Genomic DNA, 22,054 nt, shown 5'->3' with positions numbered 1-22,054 from the left:
ATGAAGGCTGTGGAATGGATGCGGCTTCTTCCTAAGCTTGCTAACGTCAGGTCATGTAGTACTGTCACTGGCAGGAACCGAGGGTTTTCCAGCTCTGCAGCTTCTTTGAATTGATGTATTTTGCTGAGAAGCCCAAGAGAAGCCCAGATGTTACACCAGGAACCCAGAAATCCACATCTGAAGCAAACTCTATCAAATACATTTGGGCAAAATTACAAATTTGGTTGATAAACTCTGAAATAATTACTTGATGGAATAGACTTTTTGAAGGCATTTGTAAGATATTAAATATGTACTTGTTAACTTCTTGATACAGAAAATGATAGCATATGAATAACTTTCATGCTGATTGATAAGCTGCTGGATATATGACAACAACAGCAGCATAGATACTTGACGGAAAAGGCTTATAGGCTTGGGCTATTCAATAAAGCTTCTGCTGGAGCAGAATTAATTTAGTATATAATGACATTTTCACATTAGAAGAAAAAGTCAAGTAAAAAACAGTCAAGCAAGACAGGTAATACCTGCAGAAAATCTGCTGTTGCCCTTCGGGCATTCAGCTTAGTATCTGTGGGCTGTAGTTACTCATCATGATCCTGATGCCACAAAAGGAAAATGAGTCTTTGCAATATTAGATCATAATGTATTTTCTTATCTGAATGTAAGATAAATACACATTTTTGATTAGTAAAAGAAATGAAACTGGAAAAAAAGTACTAAAGGAATGTCATAGTGGCAACAACCTTTAACAGTTATCCTGATTAAACCTGCAAACCCCCTGACTATTCTCTGAAGAAATAAACAAGGTGCCTGTGTAAACCTTGCTCTGCAGCACCCAGTGGAAAGCAGGAGTAACTCTACCAAAGTCTAAAATACATGGCACGGAGCTGCTGGCAGTGGGAGTTTAATCAGGCTACGCAGTTTCTTTAAATGTGATAGATTTGATCAGTCTGAGGCACTGCAGAGGGTGTGCGGTAATTTCTTATTTTGCCAGGGAGAGGGAGGCGTACACCTCTCCAGGCACCACTGACGCAGATGTCGGTGAGCTGGAAGAATTGCTGAGGTACCTGTCTCATTCTGTCTGTGCTCATGGAACCGCTCAGGTGTTGATGGATTATTGCACTGCACACATCTACCACAAAACACACAGGCAGCTGTTCAAAAATTTGCATTCTGTCTGTAATATTCTGTCAAAAGGGGAGAAAGAGATTTGACGAGTACCTGACCAAAGGTCATCCTTTAAAGGTTTTCAGCCCCAATGCATGCAAATACACATTGAGGTAAAGGCAATGTGCTTCCTGAAAATTTTTTTTTTTATTTTTTTTTAAATTATTTTGCCTCCTGAGCTTTTAATGAGATTCCTTCCTTTGCAGTCAGTGGAGAGTGGATGATGTCCTTACACAGAGCCTGTATCTGCACTACATAGAGCAGCTGCTTTTCAAAGCATCAAAAACGCTCAGCAAGAACTTGGCTTTCCGGATGCAAACAGTACAGAGATACTTTTAAAAAGTTAATATTTGGGATAACCATTAACTGGAAACTGGGATGATTTCATTTCTCATGTTCTTAAACAGTTCTGCAGTTCCCAATCTTTGCACTGAGTTAAACTGACAGCCCCGCAGGTCTGACTGCACGGAAGTTGGGGGTTTGTTCGCACTTTTAATGTACCATCAGTTGTCCATATTTACATTCAGACACTCGGGACGCTGCGTCAACATCTTCCCCAAACATCATGAGGCTTTCCGCATACATCCCTAACCTACTGCACAAAACAGAGATATGGGGGCAAAAAAAAAAAAAAAAAAGTTGAAACTCTTGAAATGAAGAGATCTACAGTTCCCCTTTGCTTCTCAAAGCATGTTCAAAAAGTCTGTGAAGTCCATGAGGTTACTCACAAGCTTAAATTACATTATTCTTTGGGCATGGAGTGCTCAGCACTGTCTAGGAAATGCCTGAATTTCAATAGCATAGCTCATGTGAGTGAATTCACTTCTTTGTGCCTAGGCCCTTTCTTCAGATTACATCAGATAATCCCTTGAGGAGTTGTTTTGTCATTCAGCCGAAGGCTTGCTGACGCAAATTTTATTTGGAATTTTGTCTGAATACAGACACCTGCTACCTCAGGCTTGTGGATTACAAGGTACAGCTTGCTATGGTTTCCAGCCAGAAGTCCAATGCAAAAACTGCCATTATAAAAACCTGGAAATGGCAAATTCCTTTTACAGTAGGAACACAAGGAATTGCTAAATTAGACATTTTTGGAACACAGCTGCTCCAGGATCTCAAACAGATTTGACTTTGTAGGAAATAGCAATGAGCTCGATGCACTGGGGACCAACAGAAGAGAGAACGTACTTTTAAAGCACTTCATTGTCTTCAAGAGATTTAAAAAATGTACCAACCATGTGAGGTAAGAGTTGATTTCCAGCTGGTTCTTTGAATAATTTACTCTTAAAATGTCTGAAACATCATTTATGAAAGGAACATGTTTGAGACCACATTAATGTGCAGTTCAAACCACTGTCATCAGACCGTTCAGGTATGGCGTGCGTAGGGCCGATTCCTGTTCGTTGCTAGTCCTTCCTCGGTATGTTGACTAAAGGCAGCGCTCTGCTCTTGTCCAGCGACACACAAAGGGATGCAAACACTGGGACGTAAGAGTGAAAACCAGAAGGGAAAGCTAGCTTGAACTGTTAACACTTCTTATGCTGAGGAGACGTTAACTTATTTTATTTCAGGCTATCTCTACAAGCAGGCAGCAGGATAATAAAGATGGGCTTTTGAGTCCAGACCAAATGTTGTTAACTTCAATCCAGGCAGATCTGCAGTTCAATCTGGATAAAGATTACATAGCAATTTACAAATGACAGCATTAATCTGTCTGCAATTAATTTATTTTTATTTCTAGTATTAATAAATTATGTAAAAAATTCTGCTTTTTTTGGTAAACTGTTTCTTTCCATGTGTATTTCTGCAATGAGTCACTTCTAAAATCAATCTGTTCTTTACATTTTCTCTTGCTAGATTTTTCTGTGGTGGTAGCAATGCCTCCACACACAAATGAGGTTCATGTACAGGGCACTACCATAAAGGCCACACATGCTTACAGCACACAATCATTTTTAATTTCAGGACATGGTGAAGTACCAAGGGGTAATATTCCAGCTACCATTTTCAGTGCAAATGAGATGGTAACATTCACCTGGAATCTATCTGGGATGACTTATTACCCAGTTAGTGGTACCTAGTACAACATATTTAAAATAAAAGCTAAATAGAATTACACTGGATGAAGAAATCTGACTGAAGATTGGTTGAAGTTGCTTTTAAAAATGGGTGGTGGCTTAAGTAAAACTAACAAACAGCCTGAGAAAGTTAATTGCACGCTATTTACTAGCCTGTTATTAGCAATTCCTTGGGTCTGAATTTAAAAATCGCCACATCTGACAAATGTTAAGTCTTAAGCCAGGCAACTCCAGCACAACCTCAAGGCTGCGGAAATTGGGACAGGTCAAATGAATTGCATCACCTGCCAGCATGACAGCAGTAGGGCATGTGCTGAACTGGACAGGCTCTGCCCACACCAGTGCTTCCCCTCCCAGCACGGGCTGCCGGGCCCGTGGCGGAGGTGGTGCCTATGAAAAACCAGCGTGCTATTTCAAGGATGGAAATCCCCAGCTGGAGGGGTACAGGACTCATAATTACTGTCACTGCCCTGTTCTACAGCAAGCCCTAAACGGTCTTCAGAGAGCTCTCCCCAAAACAGAAATGAGGGAGGTGAAAATGCCTTCTGGTTGCTGCCCTGTTCCACGCAAAAGATGGCTTCATTTAGGCACTCTACAGGGAATGTTCATGCTGGATTTCTTCTTCTGCCTCGCTTATCCCATCTGTGCTGTTTGCTCATTAATTTAAGGGAAGCCAAAAGGGAAATTTTCACTACCCTTCTGTCCTTGCTATCTTGTCCTCTTCCTTGCCCCAGGGCACAGCTGTTAGCAACAGAATGGAAACCATTCCACGAGGCCCTCCACTTCCCAAAACACATTTCCAGCAAACTGCCAAGAGCTGACAATATGCCTATTTTTGTGTTTCTCCCCTCCACCCCCACTGCTGCCGGGGATTTGTAAGGGTGCTGCTCCGCTCTGCCCCGGATGGCCGGCGCACCCGCTCTGCGCCGAGGGCAGATGCTGAAGCACAGCAGTAACTGCACCTGGCTGGGGTGCTGCTCCGCAGGGCTGTGCCATGGGCTGCGGCCCCACCGTCCCCCTCGCCCCAGGGTCCCCCTGCTGAAGAGGAGCAACTGGAATAACAAAGGCTGCAGCATTAGGGCTTTTCCTTTGGAGCACACTTACAGTCAATGCAGTACACGTGGTTGCTTAAAAAGACTGGCCGTTAGGGACAAGCCCGTGTCCCGTTTGGCCCTTACACTAGCAGGGCTGCTCTTCTGGTTGTTGTGACCTCTCTAAACACACTCAAATATTGTGATAGCGATCACCTGTCAGGTTGATGGTGACTGGGATCACCTTCCTGGTATTCATACAGGGACGCATTTTGTTGCTTTTCAGACATATTATTAGGAATACATGGATCTCTTAGCACGCTCCTGCTAAGCATTGCTGTACTAAAAGGCACATTAAGGGAGAGCTTTCTGTTCGCAAAAACCCAATATACTCCAGCTTTTATTGAAGCAAAGTAGTTTTTGGGACCCTAGCTTTACTGTATGCCACTAGGCATGCAGAAGCATGTGAAAACCTGACGCATAGGACACGCTTCACAGACCTCACGGCACGCATCATCACCTGCATGGTGTTATGAAAGAACGGAGAAGCCCCAAAGCACTTCCCCACCAGCTCCCGCAGCCACCGGCTGGAATGGCATCACCTGCCCTTCAGATACCCCTCTGCAGACCCAACGCTACTGCTGGGTCCCTCTCCTTAAGGAGAATGCACACAGAAGTATTTCTCTGTTTCTCATCTTCATTCTTCATCTTTGCTCTTTTCTACTCTGAATTTCTGCTACTTCTCACCTTCCCTTAATTTTGATACTGTTTGGATGCACTTTTTTCCAAGCTGAAAGTACAAGGAACCATGAACCACAATATTTACGTACTTTTACCTTTTACATTATGCATACTCCAAAGTGTAAAAAGAAAAGTGGCAGTATTTTCCTTGGCGATAGTAACCAAATTCTGTCATATTAAAGTGTATCAAAAGCAAATAAAAAAGGACCCAAGTTCTGTCCAGGACTCGTCAACATGGGAATGTTATTTCCCATTAGGAAGGGTGTGTACTTGAACAGCTGCTGAGCTACCATGTTTATTTTGCTTCACACTTTTATCTGGTCATTCATTTTTAGGTGATCTAAGATAATTCATGCAAGTCTTTTGGACTTGCAGTGTGGGTGTTATTTGAGGAGTGCTGTCATTATGAGTAGCTCTCCCCATTTATGAATAAACCAAGGTCTTTGGCACCAGGCTTTTGTCAATTTAAATTTATTCACAAACCTAGTGAGACAGTACTTAAATAGACCTTATTTGATTCTCCATGTGATCACTGTTGTTATTGAAACTAGTTTGATATGAACTGCACGTAACACCTCATGTTACCATACTTCCTCACATGAGGATGTACTAAGCTCTGCCACCATTCTACTAAGGCAGCTTTTCAGTAGTTAGTGGTCACTGAAGCATTTCATTTTGTGCTACTGTATTCCAGATGTAAACCAGTTTACATCAGCAACCTTTACTTCCTCAGCAGGAGAAAAAAAATTAAAATTCCAGTTGTGTTATTTTCCTAAACACTGTCATATCCCCTCTTGGCTGCACTGCTTTTCATTAACTCATAGGAGAAAAGCTGCTTCCTCTGCTTCTAGGAAGAGAAGATGCAGGCAGCGAGGGCAGGCTTCCCCTCACCTAGCTTCAGTTACCCAGAACTTGGCTTGTCTCAGTTTCTAGGCTCCCTCTCCAGTCAGTGGTGAGGGACAGGCACCTTTGGGGATTCATTCTATAAAATTCTTTACTGTGAGAGTGGTGAGGCACTGGAACAGGTTGCCCAGAGAAGCTGTGGATGCCCCGTCCCTGGAAGTGTTTAAGGCCAGATTGGATGGGACTTTGAGCAACGTGGTCTAGTGGAGGGTGTCCCTGCCCATGGCAGAGGGGTTGGAACTAGATGATCTTTGAGGTCCCTTCCAAACCAAACCATTCTATGACTCACATATTCTAGACATGTTTTAGGATAAAGTAAACCAACTTCCGGAGTAATTTCTCTCCATCAGCTAGACAGGTAGCCTAGAAAAATCTAGTCGAAACACAACTCGGGCGTTTACGTTGCCAGCTGTGTACGCACCAGACGACAGAGAGGAATCTTCCATTCAGTTCTAGCACTACCACATCCTCTACACCTTCCAGTTAGGCAAGAGGAAGAGAAGTCATAGAAGAAGAACAGTGAAGAGAAACAAGTAAAGGTTAAAAGAGTCACCAGTTCTTGTGGGGGGTGATTTGTTTGGGTTTTTGTGTGTATACATTTGGGTTTTTTAAACTAAAAATTGTTGACTGTATGCTTTCATTACCTATAGTTTCTTCTGGCTCCTATTTTTTTCTTCCTTGCCATTAGTATTCCTTAAAAGAATGATTAGTTCTAGACTAGAATTATTAATTTATGCCTTTTGGACAAATTCCAAGCCTTTCCAAATTTAACATTTCAGCAGCACTTTATCCTCTATTTACATACAGTTCTTCATCCCACGGTCTGCAGTTTGACTTCTGTCCTCCTACAGCACATCGCCTCCTCACTTACTGTCCTTCTGTGAGACACCGCCGTGGAAGCGTTTCCTTTTGCTCTTGTAGAGCAATGCTGAAGAAGCTGGTACAGAAATATCTTTAAAGAGATATTGGGACATAACACCACTTAAAGCTGTAAGGAAATTTAAGCAGTTTAAAAGGATTATTTTACACTCCCACTCTTCACCATTTTCTGGGAGAACACCCTTCCCCACAGCTTAGAGGCACATTGCATTTTCCTTACTATTAGAAAAAAAGCAACCAATTGTTTAAATAATCAGAGTATATAAATTTTAACAAGCCTGGTAAAACTGAGGCAAATGAATTGTTTGTCAATCTGTGAATGAATGCTGATATTCTCTTTTGTTAGCTGCAAAAAAACAATATTGCTTTTTAAAAGAGTCTGTTTCTTATTAAGATTTAGAATACTCATTATTCTGGTATCTGAGCTTCAAAATGTGCAGCACAATACTGCTGGACACCTTGAAGCTATTTTATTTAAAGGAGAAAAGTCTATTAAACTTCTGTAACATTGTCAAATCAAGGTTGCAGAAGACAGTAAATAGCGGGTGCAGTTGCCCGCACATTGAATTCTTTTCTTGCCCCACTGATCTAAAGTCCTTATGGGGGTAGTGAGCCCAAAGGAAAAACCACGATCACACAAAGCGTTGAATACAGGTTGTAACTACAGCCTTAATTTTGTTTTCCCCTTCAGGTGCACACTGACCATTTTTCAGGAGGATAAAGGATAGAAGGAATGAACAGGGCTCCCACCCCTCATTGTCTGGAAAAATACTCATAGCATATCTGCAATGCCTTCATCAGCATGGCACTGGGGAGTATCCACCCATCCACGTGTCTTGGATTACTGAGCTGGTGTGACTTGAATAATTAGGCTCATGTCAGAGGCCCACAGTTTCATCTTCAAAATGTTGCTGTGTAGTTGGTAGGGATGTCACTTTTATTAGCTAAAGCACAGTTGAACAGCTGTCATGAAAAAAAAATGTGGAACTAGCAGAAATAACAAATGAGACATAGAAAAATACTTGCCCAGCAACTCCATCAGTGATTTAGTGTGACCTGACCAACACTGCACCAGTGTGGACAGATGAACAACAGCAATTTAAGGGGAACTTAATAACATTAAAAATAGTCAGTGGAAGACTATAATAAGTAATATGAGGGATTGCCACTCTAATAAAGCCTTCCTATTCTAAAATACTATTAGAAGCGCATAATTTTCTTTTACTTGTGATCTAAATGCAGCCACCTACAAGTTAAGTTACTTCTTCCAAGAAGCAAAACCATCCATTGAGGGAACTCTTGCTACCAGGGCACAGAATTGGGCTGTTGGGACCACAACAACACAGTGCAGCAAGGGACTTCTCAGACCTTCACTACTGTTTGAAACATACTGAGAAAACAAAAAGAACTAGTTCAGTGGGCAGTTGAGCACTACATGCTTCAATTCTGGCAAGGAAACCTCTGAGGTTTTCTGACAGCTTGGCTGGTCTTTTGAAGGTATTTTTTAAAATTTCAGCTCTTAATTTGAGCCATTTAACATAAGCAATTATCTGCTTTACAGACCACCTCTTTCTCAGTCTCTTGCTTTTCGTAAACTCAAATGTCTAATACAATATTTAGAGAGAAGCCAGGAAAAAGAAATTTGTCATAGTGTTCCTGTGTTCTCCGACCTGATGTACCTCTGACGTGCTCCCCAAGATGTGGTGGAAGCCCTCTGTCAGGCTTTTGTAATTTTTTTTTATAAGGCAAGGAATTAATAAATGGGAAATAACCATGACAGAGTTGGGTTTTTTTTTGTTTTTTTTTTTTTTTGGGGGGGGTAAAGACTGTTCCTGTAAACACAACTGAATAACTGGAACATGGTTTTCATGCAAACACGTGGTTCAACTGTCTCTAAAAACAAAGAGACTAACTCTAAACTGACTCTGTCATTGCTACTTCTGCATGCAGTGGCTGATCCTCTTTTTTTGCATATCCCAAAAGAAAATTATGTAAATTTTTGTCACAGTGAAAAAGAAAGACTATTTTAACCAATAGGGAGAACTCAGACTGTTTTCTCCCCTTTTCCTCATTCCAGCTCATCAGGCCATGTGTCTCATGAAGGAGACGACTAGACTATTGAAGCTAACACCTCTGGAACAAGCAGCTCTGCCTGCACATCAAGCTGCCAGAAGCAGCTGTTCTAAAGTTGCAAACACTGTTTAATCCTGTACAATTCCGATGGGTAGGTCTCTCTTCAAACAAGGTTTTCAGTATAGCTGGGTAGGCAGGAAGAGATGAGAAACATTGCAAGAGAAGGAGGAAGGCAAAGTTGTTTTATATCACACAGTACGGCTTCTCAGTCATTAATAAGCAGCAGCACATAGGGTGAGGTGAAAGGGTTAAGAAAAAAAAAGTGTAGTTTTAAAGGCATAACAACAGAAGCAGGAACAGAAATCCCCCTTCTCCCCACTCTTCAGCATAAAGAGTGCAAGCTTGCTTTGTGCAGCCATCTCAGTGAGGCATAAGCACTTCTCTGGAAACACTTTTTAAGACTGTCAGATGCTATTCTTAGCAAGTCAGGGAATGTTTTCCACATTTTAGTTGTGGACGATATGAGTTACCTTAAGAACAGTTATGAGTATGTGAGTTTCTCTACTGGCAAAATATAGTTGTTAGATGAAAGATTATTTTTTTTCCTTCCCTCGAAAATGTGTACTTGCCCTTTAAACTAAGAACTCTTCTAGAAAATTAAATACCATGTATGATAATAGGCATTTATAATTTGATTTTTGCTGAGTAATAAAAGCATAATGTTAAAAAATACATCAAGTAGTTTTTATCTTTGTAGAAACTGTCAACATGGAAACTATTACAGTTAAACGACTATTAAATCCTCTGCTACTTTGCTATGCAGAGGTCATGAAAATACTAATCAGGAGTTCTGGACTGTATCTTGCAGTAATGTAAGCATCATCCATGTCCATTATGACCTCTTCACTGTTCTCTGAAGAGAGCATGAGCACAATCAAAGGCCAAGGTTGGCCCTCAACCTCAGCAATGGCAGCCCTAAACAGTGGTTTGTGAGAGGTGGTATGTCATTACACAATCCTGAAGCAAGAGGTCTTTCAACAGGCAACAACTAGGACAGACTCTTACTTAAAGAACTTCCTGAGTTTGATGTAGAATATTGGCATGGCATCATCGATGCTGGGATTTTCAGCACCACACTGCAACAACACAAACCATCTATTCTGGCCTGTCATGTGTGAAAGCAATTTAAGCAGAATAATATCATGCCAAAGAGTCTGGGCTGAACAGTCTACAGTGCTACTCAAATACAGCCGTGACTCAGACAGGATACACTCATGCAGCATAGTTTGGGCGAGAGGTAATTCTGGGTTCTCCACACGGTGTCACCAGTACAGTGTACCCTTACATCGTATCTGGCTTTGATGTTTTACCACATTTGTGTCTTGAGTTGCAGTATCTACATGTTGTACATTGCAGAGGAAGAGTACAGTGCATATCAGGAATGGAAGTGATGAGTGGACTGTAAACAAGCAAACAAAAGCTTGCTCTCTTCCCCCCCCGCCCCCCTTCCATTTGTTTCTCTGTAGGCTACAGTCCTATCCAAAATACTTCTGTCTGTAACAGAACACCATCTGCTTGTACTGGCAGTTCCTAAACACAGTGGCTAGTTGTCCAACTATTCCTAAAGTGGTGATTAAGTCTTGCCACACAACAAGGAGAGAAGAAAAAGAGAAAAACACTGTTTAAGGGGACAGCACAGTATCCAATAAATCTGATAGCAGGAATACTGCTAAACCATCAGTTATTTTTAATTTCATCAAAATAAACCAAGATACTTTATTCTACAGTGTGTCTGTAGAAATACAAAACATGCTTCTTTTTTTTTCTTGACCCACCATTTTAGGCATTGTTCTGACATACAGCTGGACTGCAGTGGAAAACCACATAAATCCTGTGTGATCTCAGCTGTATATACAAAAGCCTTAGAAACTGGAAGTAGGGTTTTTAAGCATGCTCGGCTTAAGATACTCAACATCAGTCAAGTGGAGATATTCATGTATCACTACAGTTCACATCATGGATATATTACTTTAACGCTCCCATAACAAAATTACAAGACACATACGTTCTTGGGACAGTCCACTTTTAGGAGGCACTACAGAACTCTGAGAAAACTGAGAAGCTAAAAAAATTATAGAATAAGGAGAAGCTAACATATGAGTTCATGAGCATTTTTCTTCTGAAGCTTGGAGTATTCAGGCATACTGTTCTGTACAGAGGCATAAAGTCATCCATTTTAAACAGAAAAGCAAATAAGTTGCCACTACTATTTTATACTGTTAAATTTCAAGTTTTTCACTTAAAAAAAGTATAAAAATCTTGTTTGGAGAAACTTCTAACCATTTCAGAACATGTGCCTCTCCCTGAGGATAAGAGATGCTGGATTTGGTCAGGACCAAGTTTGTGTCAAGTATTCTTAGTTCCAAAACAGATGAGGACCGAATGCATCTTGAACACTGAAAAACTAGTCACACCTGTCAGTTAAATGGAATAAGAAAAATTTTGCTTACCTTTCCATGAACAATTTTGATTTAAAAAAAAAAACAGGAGTTTCATCTAGTAGATAACACCCATCTAACAACATATTACTAGAAGAGACACATTTAAATCAATCTTCAAGCAAATTTAATTACAGTAAAGTCATCTTAAACATTTCTCCTACAACCCCCAACACCCCAATCCTAATGGTCATGAAATACATAATGCATCATTTGGGGATACATAAAATACCAGTCAACAATAGCTCTTATTTAATATTTAATGCTCAGACTCTTCTTATGGGGTGGGAGAAAATATGGTTACATTACATGTTATTATGTTTACCATACTTAAGAATGCAAAATCAAATCCTACTATGATACCACAAGTTGTTGTATTTCTCAATCTTTCAAATGATACTAGCTTTAACAATACTGTGAACTGATCCATATCTAGCAAGGTTAAAGAGAAGACCAGACACTCACTCCTGCAGGCACTCCAGCTCTGAAGGCAGGTCACAACCTACATAAACTCTATTCATCAAACTGTATTCTAACAGTGCACAAAAACAGGGATCCTACAAGAGAAGATTAATGTTTAATTTAAGTTATACTGCTCTGTGAAGTGAATTTTCAAACAAATTAACATGGCACATGCATGCAGGAGATTTAATAGGACCTCTTCCAGAAGCAGACCTCTGCAACTGGTATAAGCATGGTGTAACATGGGAGGAAGATACCTATAGCTGCTCTAAGTTACATTTGTTGCATGTAGGTGTGGGGAGACTAAACTTCGTATTCAGATTGTTTCTGGAATACTGCTTTCCTTCTTATCTGGAAAGTCAGATGTAACATCTTATCAGATATTATGAAAAGATCACCTTATTCCTATGGAAGGACCATGCATGGGTTCCAAAGGAGACTGCCTCCCTGGAAGGCTGTTACATTAATTGGGACTTCTACCACCCTCTATTTAAAAAGTGAAGCAACTGCATTTTGTGAAGCATCTGACTGCATAAGGTTATTCAGAACGTGCTTAATGGACTTGCAGGCTGCTGGAGAACTTCAGCATTGAGGTTCTGACCTCTTCTAGAGGTAGAAGCCTGTATGCACAGATCAGCATTACAATTCCCTTTGTGCTTGGATGTCTGCTGTGTTGGTGCCTGAACAGTCCATACTTAGAGGAACCTATGGAGCTCAGATATTCCCAAATGCAGACTGAGAACACTGTACCAATTCTTAACATAATCTGATGTTCCCTCACATCGGATTAACCCCCCAAATCATTCATTTACTGTGTCAAATACCACATGCAATCCAAAGATATAAAAATAAAACTTACTTTCACAAGAACATGAGGATTTCCCACGACAATCAGCAAAGCTTTTGCTCTAGTAATTGCCACATTAAATCTCTTTGGGTTAGAGAGAAAGCCCAAACAGTATTTGTCATCACCAAATAAGCCTTCATGAGATCGCACCTAAAATCAATTATTGATCATTTTAGAAATAGAATAATAAGAAAACAACTTACCTAGCTATAGTGTAACTTTAGCATTAATATTTGCTTACTGCAGCAATCCACAGCTCAGTGTCAGCAATGCAGATTAACTTCATCATCCAAACTTCAGTTAGCTATTTCCACCAGTGGCTTTCCCACAGAAGGTCTATTCTCCAATAGGCTACTAATTCAACTTCAGCAGTTTCAAGAGAATGGCATACTAGTCTTATTTTAGCATCAGGACTACCCACTGTAATTTGAAACACAAAATACCAAAACTGCTTCCTAAAACCCAGTGATTTTATCTTTTCAGTAGAAGAAACGCTAGAGCTGCTGGTATTCTAATTCCTACAGTCAAATGACAATTCACAGTGTATCTTTTTGCACGCCTGCTTCAGTTGTCTCAGTGGGCTTTGACTTAGCTTGGAAAAAACGGCCAAAGCAACTAGTGTGCTGTAACTATTGCTCATTAAATTTTCACTTCTATTTATTTCACCTATATTTGAACCCATCTTTGATAAAAGAAAAGTTTTCATGACCTAAATAATAAGTTCTTATAAATAGGAGCATAGTACATACCTATAACTACTTTAAGAGAGATACAATGCTGGATTGAAAAGCTATGGTATGATGCAGAACAAAGAAAATAAGCATAGTACCATTGCCCTCAGGAAAAAAAAACAAGCAAGAAAACCCCACGCATTCTTCCCCCAAGCCACAAAAGAACCCCCAAAACCAAACGGTTTCTCCAGTCCCTGCATTCACCCTGCTTTCCAGTACTTTGGTTGTTTACATAGCTGTTTTATCCTCCCCTCCAGGAAATCCTAGGTACTCCCATTAGAAGTAGTTCAGTACTGGTCATAGCTTCAGCTACACATTCCTGGTCTATATTTCCTTCTTTGATCAGTTTGCCTTATATGCTATTACTTAAATAGGCTCTGTCTGTACTGTACATTCTTGAACAGCCCTGAGGGAAACCAGGTGCCAAACAGCTCAGGAACTCCATGTTCCAAACACTTTAATCTTTTACTTTACTTAGAGACTTACTGCACTAAAACCACATTACCATTTGGAAAAAACCAAGCACATGCAGACTTTTTTTGTATTCTGAATTGAATTCCACATGGTGGAAATACAGCTATGGAGAGCACATAATGCCTACCAGAAAGTCTAGACCCTCAAACACCATCATGTACACCGAACATCAGCAAGTGATACCAGTTCAAAGTATTAAGTTAGTGTTTCTCTAAAGCTTCTCGACTATCTTTTCCACTGATCCAGCACAGATTTTTACTTCTGCCCAGGAGTTCAGTGTGCCTACAACAGTGTGCATTTGATGGATGTTGTCTCAGAACATAAAGGATTGGTATCATATATTCTGGTAGCAAGAAGCCATCTGCAAAAAAACTCAGTAGCTATCAGCTGATTTAGCTGCTGCTGCATATACTTCTCAATTCCACATTGATTTCTCCTTAGAAGTACAAAGAAAAGTATCCTGTCAAGAGCCCCAGCCAACATTCTTACATGTCAGAGAAGACAAAGGACAGAAAAATAGGACATAAAAAAGCTGCTGTATTTTTTTCCCTTTATGGAGCTTTCATGTGAATTGAAATACCAGGGATATATGCATGCACGGGAGTAATATCTAGCATTTAGAGAGAGGGAACTGGCGTATGCCTGCATCTAACCTCAGCTCAACCTCAGAGGCTTCTGAAGCCTGATGTCTCAACTGCTACAGATTGGACTTCCACACTCTAGTCAGCTGCCTGAAAACTATGAATACATCTTTATCTGTCATCTGCAGATAACATGCACTGAGATCTTTCAGAAAAACCAGGCATCTGCTGAAGCATATCGGTCATCAAGTTTGCAAAAGGAAGGTGAGAGACAAGGGCTGCCAGCTTCCAAGTAACAGCAACTCCTTCCAGTACTCTGTGACAATATCCTCTCTTTTCCCCTCTGTCAAATGCAAGGGATGGCTCAACACAAATCTGCAAGCATCTTCTCAAATACGTGTATCATCCCACACTTCCTGAAGGCTCCCCTTTGTCAGCACTTTTCTGAAAAACCCATTTATTACAAAGAGTGAAACTAAATACCTCTGCATTTTCATGGTTATTTAAAAATCTCTAGTGATGCAGTTCACACCCCTATATCTTCACATTTATACAGATGTAGTCTGAATCAAGGAGGTGATGTATAGTTAAAATGATGGCCTGTGACTAGTGTACTGCTGAAGTAGAAACATAGCATGGATTCCCCTCCCTGCCCCCCCACCAAGGCATTTGATAGCTTCAGGTTCAAAAAGCTGGCACCTAGAAAAGACCTTTACCAACATCCCTATAATACAACCAGCACAACACTTAAAGTGCACCATCAAGATAATAATGAAAGACTATCAAGTGCTCTCCTAACAATACAAACAAAATAAATAAATAGTGATAAAGAGTATTCAGCTTCTAGGCACAGTCAGCATTGGTGTCTGGGAAGTCATCAGCTGTGTACCATTAAGTGATGATTCTCAAACTGAAAGCAAAAAAGAACGTAAGAACCTACATCAGCTTTTATAAGTCAAATAATTACTTTTTAATACTGTGATTTACACAGTTGTGTCTCTAATATCTATAATGCATGCAGTTTTCATTCTGCCTATGCACACTTAAGTGAAAGATACATTATCCGCATGAAACTAAAATAAATTCAGCACAAGTATCTACAAAGGTTTAAGATTTACCTCAAAATCATAGATGCTGTACTGTTTCCATGCACTTTGAAAACAAGCTCTGTTTTCAAATACTGTGACAGACTGACAAAAAATATAGCTTTTACTTTTTTTTTTAAATTTTAAAAGTCCTATATCAAAAAGGAAACATAGAGAATTAGACACACACAAAAATTCTCTACAGGACCACAGCAAATATACATACTGTTGATAAGATGATAACCATGTACTCCTGCCCTTGAAACTCTTCTACTGTGCCAACTTTAATGTCTGCCAAATCAATACTTCTCAGAAGAAATCGAATTTTTTCCACCTATCGAAGAAAAAAAAGTGTTTGAAGAAATTTATTTTTGCATTTGAGAGTAGATTACTTCAAAAATGAAAACATACTGCATATACAAGTATGTGATTTAACACAGATGTAACAGGGAATGCCTACACCAAACTTAATAATCATCTACTAGTAAGGTTTTATTTTAAACCTGTAACTTTTCCTGAGAAGTAGCACACTTATTAGAGAAGTACTCGCTACTGTCATTTAAAGAGAAATCAACAGATTTTTAATAATCCACATTTTACTAAGAACAGCTTAGATCACAGAATGGTAGGGGTTGGAAGGGACCTCTGGAGATCATCTAGTCCAACCCCCCTGCTAAAGCAGGATCACCTAGAGCAGGTTGCACAGGATTGAATCCAGGCGGGTTTTGAATATCTCCAGAGAAGGAGACTCCACAACCTCTCTGGGAAGCCTGTTCCAGTGCTCTGTCACCCTCAAAGTGAAGAAGTTTTTCCTCATATTTGGGTGGAACCTCCTGTGTTCCAATTTGTGCCCATCGCCCCTTGTCCTGTCACTGGGCACCACTGAAAAGAATCTGGCCCCTTCCTTTAGACATCCACTCTTTAGATATTTATAAGCATTGATCAGATCCCCTCTGAGTCTTCTCCAGGCTAAACAGACCCAGCTCTCTCAGCCTTACCTCATACAAGAGATGCTCCAGTCCCCTCATCATCCTCACAGCCCTCTGCTGGACTCTCTCCAGTAGTTCCCTTTCTTGAACTGGGGAGCTCAGAACTGGACACAGTCCTCCAGATGCGGCCTCACCAGGGCAGAGAAGAGGGGGAGGATAACCTCCCTTGATCGCTGGCCACACTCTTAATGCACTCCAGGATCCATAAACCCTCTTCTTCCAGTGTGCATTATATCCAAACCCATGCTTACTACAGATGCAGCAGGGCAAGCACATCCCCCCATTTTTCTACTAAAAAACTAGAATGCCGTTACTGCTGTCTTTCTCTAGGCTTAGATTTCAATGGAATCATCATTAATGACTGATAATACGCTGTATAATATGACACACAACAGTGAAGTTTTGAGATATGTCTCCCTGCTTTAACAAACCACAGTCACAACGTGAAGCCACAAGATGAAATACAGCAACTTCGAAGTTCTTAGACATCAGTTATACCTGTTTACGATATGGTGTAATCACTCCAATATCAGTCACTGACACCACAGCATTTTCGTTTTTAGCAAGGTGGCAACAGTACTGCATTACTTGAACTGCTTCAGTTGGATTAAACCATGAAGGACTGTGACCTTCACGTGTTTCACTGCCCTGTATTAGAGGAAAGGAAACAAGGTGAAGACTGGGTACAGAGTGACTATGTATTTATTAATAGGTTATTCTTATACAGCCTAAATGCAAAAAAAAAAAAAAGGATATAACTCTATACACAATTTCTCATCTTTGCTATGCACCCTTTCCAATGAACAAGTATTACCTAACTTTTTATATTTTTTAAGCTGGAGAATTTATGGCAACAGTACTTTAAGTGTGCAACAAAGGAGTTAAATCTCAACTCAGATTAACATGTTAGCAAGTTGGTATCTTGCTTCTGTGCAAGGTAGAAGAGTTCAAAACCATGCCTCTCCAAGCATGTGATATCATCACTTTTTACTAACTTCTTGGAAGACTAAAAGAAAAACTTCTTTCTAAAGTACAATTTTTGCCCTGCCTACCCTAACACTTAACAATCCTCCAGTTTCAGGCTTGTATTCATTCTAATGCAGCAAACTCATCAAAAGCAGTCTAAAGCTATCTGACTGTAGCTCCATCTTGGAGAATCTGCTATGAATTCAAATTTGTATCAAACTACAATACACTTCAATGTGCAGCTGCTTAAGTTCTTAGCAAACATTTGACTTCAGTAGTTGTTTCTAAAACCAGATGGGCATGAAGTCACATTACTTGCAAAAGAAAATTTATTCTTTTTCATATCCTTTCTAGAATTCATTCTGAAGGAAACTCACCTACAACACCAGCAAACTTTTATCAGGCCTCCTTATTCCTATGTTCAATACATGAACATTTTACATACCCTTATTCCATGAAAAATTAATGGAAATCCCTTCCTGGGCAATTTCCCCCAGTGCAACAGAGAAGTTACTACTGAAGTGTCTGCACAAACTTCTAGCTCCTTATGATAAAACAATTTAGATGGCAAGGCAAGCAATGCAGAATGTGACCTGTAGTTCTTTACAAGTTTTGTGATCTGCAAAGACAAAAACCAAAGTCCATAACTGAAACACAATTAATCATCAGACTTCACAGTACACAGTTCCCAAGCAGATACCACCTTACCATCCTCTAGCATTTAACTTTTCTAAAGCTGCTGAAGAACTGTATTAAAGGCAAAAACTACAGCTATGATCTTCTATAAGTAAATACTAAAGAAAAGCAGTTTTTTGAAGGACCATCTCTTTCCCCTCCAAAGGGGGGTGGGATGGGCGGAGCGGGTGGGGGAAGAAAGAAAAAAGGAACTGTATATATGTGATGGATGAATTGGTCATTCTCCAGCTCCTTAAAACATTTGATCTACAGGCACATTCTTTTCATGGGGTTTCCATGGATGCAACCTGTTTTTTTGAGGAAGCCTTAACAGGCAGAAAGGGAACATCAGAACAGCTGTTAGAAGCTGGCCTTAGAAACAAGAAATGTATTTGTCTTTAAATGAAAGACTGGCCTTAAGGAAGCACTCCAGTCAGTAATAACCAGCTTGAAAAAAATGTGTCCTGTAAAAAGACTAACATAGGACATTCAATCCAATGGTATCCTTGAAGCCCTCATGCCTCCTACGCTCTCACTATGCCAATTCTCCTTAAGCATTGTATAAAGAATACAACAATGAAAGTCTGCCATAACAGATTTTAGGAGGAAGTATGACAGGTTTTTCAGTAGGCTGAACCCAATCGAAAGCCTAGGGCCAAACAGCCCTGCTTTCCGCCTTAAGTCTGCCATCAGATTTCCTCCTTCCTCTGCTTACATGGTCATCTAGTCATCTTTTGTCCTCAGTTTAATTCTTCAAAGTACATTACCATGAGAATGGGAAGGCATCTCAGTAAATTTAACTTTAGCCCTATATTTCAGGCAATAATTTAAAGCAGCTGAAACATCTGTGCTCGTTCATGTACTATGCTACCTTTGCCACTTAACATAGACTTCAGTTACTTCACCATACAGGAGCTTTGGGCAGCTATTCCTCAGAGGAAGAGATGATAAAGAAAGAGGAAGTTTCTTTTTTCCCTTCCTGAAACAGGATGTTTGCAAAATTAATCTTCATGTTTAAAGAGGAGACTTTGTTTCTCTTTTTATGTTAAAAGTAGAAGTTGTACTTGTTCATTTGTGGAGAATTAAGTTATGAAATTATAGTAAATGTACACAATGGATATGGAAAGGCATTTCAAGCCATTATTTAGAATTCTGCTTTGCTCTGAAGCAGAGTAAGTTAAATACGGTGCACAGAGAGCCCTTTTAAAGAAGGGTATTAACATGCTGGAAGGCTCAGCATTCTTGCTATTCAGAGTATATGTTCGAAATAATCAAGCTTTCCTAGAGGACTAATGCTCAAACTAGACTTATCACTAAGCATCAAGGAGCAAAGAGGTGGTAAGTAAACAGTAGGAACCACAGTTTCTCCTTTTTTGGTTTAGATAAAAAAGTAATTAAAATTGTAGTTTTACTCACCAACAAAGGATTATATGCTCCACAGGCACTAAAAGCATCCTCATCTCTCAGATATATCTCTCTTGATGTCAGTCTTTCCAGCAAGGACATATTTAATCCAAAAGTCAGCGCAATTTTAGATTTTATTACTGGCCCTAACTGCTTTGGATCTCCAACAAGAACTATCTGTATATGCAATTAAAAGAAATCCATCTTGTATTAAAACATTTATTAAAAAAAATGTAGTTTCAACAACAACATACATACTTCAGAATTCAAAGGTCAATTTATATCAAGCATTCTGCTTTTCTCCAAACATCTTATATATTTACAAAGAAGGGTTAGGCTCAGGACAGAGCTACACTGTTGTCTTAAACTAAGGAAGTATATTTTTATTTTGACGTCTTCCACACACTGAATCCTGTCTTATCAATATAGGCTTGTTTTAGACGTAAACCAACTTAAGTGTGGGAAATGGAGATTATACATGAATAAGATTTATTACAAGTACTCAGAATTCCATACTCATTACCAGGAAATGGCTGCTTGCATTCTACATCATTCACAAAAATGAAAACAGTAAACCAAAATTTTTTTACTTTCAGTAAACTATGCTAAGAGAACTACCTGTCCATTAGCTTCTGAAATCAACCCAATAGGAATCAGGCTCTCTGGTTCGCTTGCTTGCCCTGCCTCATCCAGAATCACATGAGTGAAGTGTCCAGGCCTGGAATTAAGTAACATGAACCCAAAACAGGGCTGTTTTCAGATTAGTTCATTCTGCCACCCTGTGGTTGACCTCAACAATTCTGTTAACTTCCTTGTCAAGCTGTGCCAAGCAACACCACACATGAAGAGTGAAGATGGACATTTTCAACATGGAATATAGAAAAACACCCCAGTAACTTCAATTTGTCATCTCTGACTTTGCTTACATACTCTGATATACACAACCACTGGTAATCTTATTTAAAAGATTGTTTATACCAAGGTTAAGACACTTAGAAAAGCTTTCCTTGTTCTCAATTTCCTTCAGCTATTTAATTAGAACAATGCACTTGGTGTGGTGAAGACAATCCCCAGGCTTTGTTTCTACCAAGCAACTCAAGTGAGTTTGGCTTCAGATTGTCCTTTTACAAAATTAAAATCAGAATCAGAAGAGTCTTTTGTTAACAGCACTTGACATTGTGGTTGTTTACAGTTAGTAAATGTGACTTGATAAAAACCAAATACGATATAATTTCCAAGGATCCCACTGGTAGTGGGGAAGTTAGTGTGTCGAAAGTTTTTAATGTTATTCAAGATAATTATTAAATTTACCATGGAGAAAGTCTCTGCTGAAACATTACCAAAACCAAGTTGTATGTTAGGAAGATACTTTCAAACTAGAGGCACATGCAATAAACTGTATTAAAACAACTCAAGTTGCAGTACAGAGGGTATCTAAAAGCTCCGGATTTTGTAGCATCCAGCTCTCTCAGTGATATTCCTATCTATAGTACTCTACCGTATTTCCATTTGATAAAACAGTCCTGCACTGCTGCATGTGGTAATTATAATCCTGAACCACGAAGCTTTCCGGATATCATCACCATCTTTGCAGTAAGGTTTCACCATGTCATCAATTTGCTGCAATAATAAAAAGGTATTTTGTAAAACAAAATGCTGCCCTAAAATTAAATGTTTTAATTTGAATAAATAAGCCCACTGAGAACTATTTTAGAAGCTGAGCAAAACACTTTGATTTAGACCTATTCATACACAGAAATGAATTCTTCATTAATTTGCCTAAACAAAGTAGTACATATGAAAGACATCTGTGTTTCCTCTATTGTAAGGATCGAACTTGAATATATGGATGTTTCATATACATACATATATGTATATAAATATATAAAAATGCACACACAATGTGTGTGTACTGTATAGAATAGTAAGCAATTAGGATTGTCATCTCTGTGTAAGTAGTCTTAATTTGGAGACAAAGGCACGACTTCAGTAACAGACTTTAGGATTGCTTAGTAAGTCAAAGCATCTTACCACATTAAAAATCCCACCGATATGTAAGTGCTGCTTGTAGACTTAAGCACTGCAGGAAAGAGGTTAAGAGTCTATGCTCATACAATCAAATTAAGGACTATGAACAACATTTTCCACTTAATCTTGTGGAGAAGCTGAAATAATATGTTTGTACTTTGGATTCTAAACAAGCCTTACCAGCTTAATAACCACTGACAGTTGCATTACTAAATCAGTATTTTAAGATCAAAATATTAACTGACAGATATCTATAATACTTACCTCTACTGACCTGAAGTTAGCATTAACTCGGACCATAGTTCCTTGTTTTAACAGATTGCTTTGATGCAGCCGCAAGCAAATCAGATCTGTTGCAGCATTTGATGGTGCACAAACCAAAATTCGACTATCTGGTAGAGTATAATGTATCTACATTAAAGAAGATGGACATTAAACA

At 39.4% G+C, this 22,054-nt stretch overlaps 1 protein-coding gene across 1 annotated transcript in view; it reads right to left on the bottom strand.

Annotated features, from left to right (window-relative positions):
- The window catches only part of MOV10L1 (Mov10 like RISC complex RNA helicase 1), a 52,055-nt gene that overhangs the window by 5,626 nt on the left and 24,375 nt on the right, over positions 1-22,054 (bottom strand). Inside the window, exons 18-26 of the mRNA XM_054807243.1 lie at positions 21,880-22,026; positions 21,086-21,207; positions 20,206-20,305; positions 19,600-19,764; positions 17,954-18,127; positions 17,041-17,190; positions 15,780-15,887; positions 12,695-12,832; positions 11,839-11,930 (exon numbers count right to left, since the gene is read on the bottom strand). Of these exons, the coding sequence (XP_054663218.1) occupies positions 11,839-11,930; positions 12,695-12,832; positions 15,780-15,887; positions 17,041-17,190; positions 17,954-18,127; positions 19,600-19,764; positions 20,206-20,305; positions 21,086-21,207; positions 21,880-22,026 (1,196 nt within the window). The remainder of the gene's footprint in view (positions 1-11,838; positions 11,931-12,694; positions 12,833-15,779; positions 15,888-17,040; positions 17,191-17,953; positions 18,128-19,599; positions 19,765-20,205; positions 20,306-21,085; positions 21,208-21,879; positions 22,027-22,054) is intronic.

Source organism: Grus americana, chromosome 1 (assembly GCF_028858705.1).
Source record: "Grus americana isolate bGruAme1 chromosome 1, bGruAme1.mat, whole genome shotgun sequence".
NCBI classification, from domain to species: domain Eukaryota; kingdom Metazoa; phylum Chordata; class Aves; order Gruiformes; family Gruidae; genus Grus; species Grus americana.
This window is presented reverse-complemented; position numbering and strand designations above follow the sequence as displayed.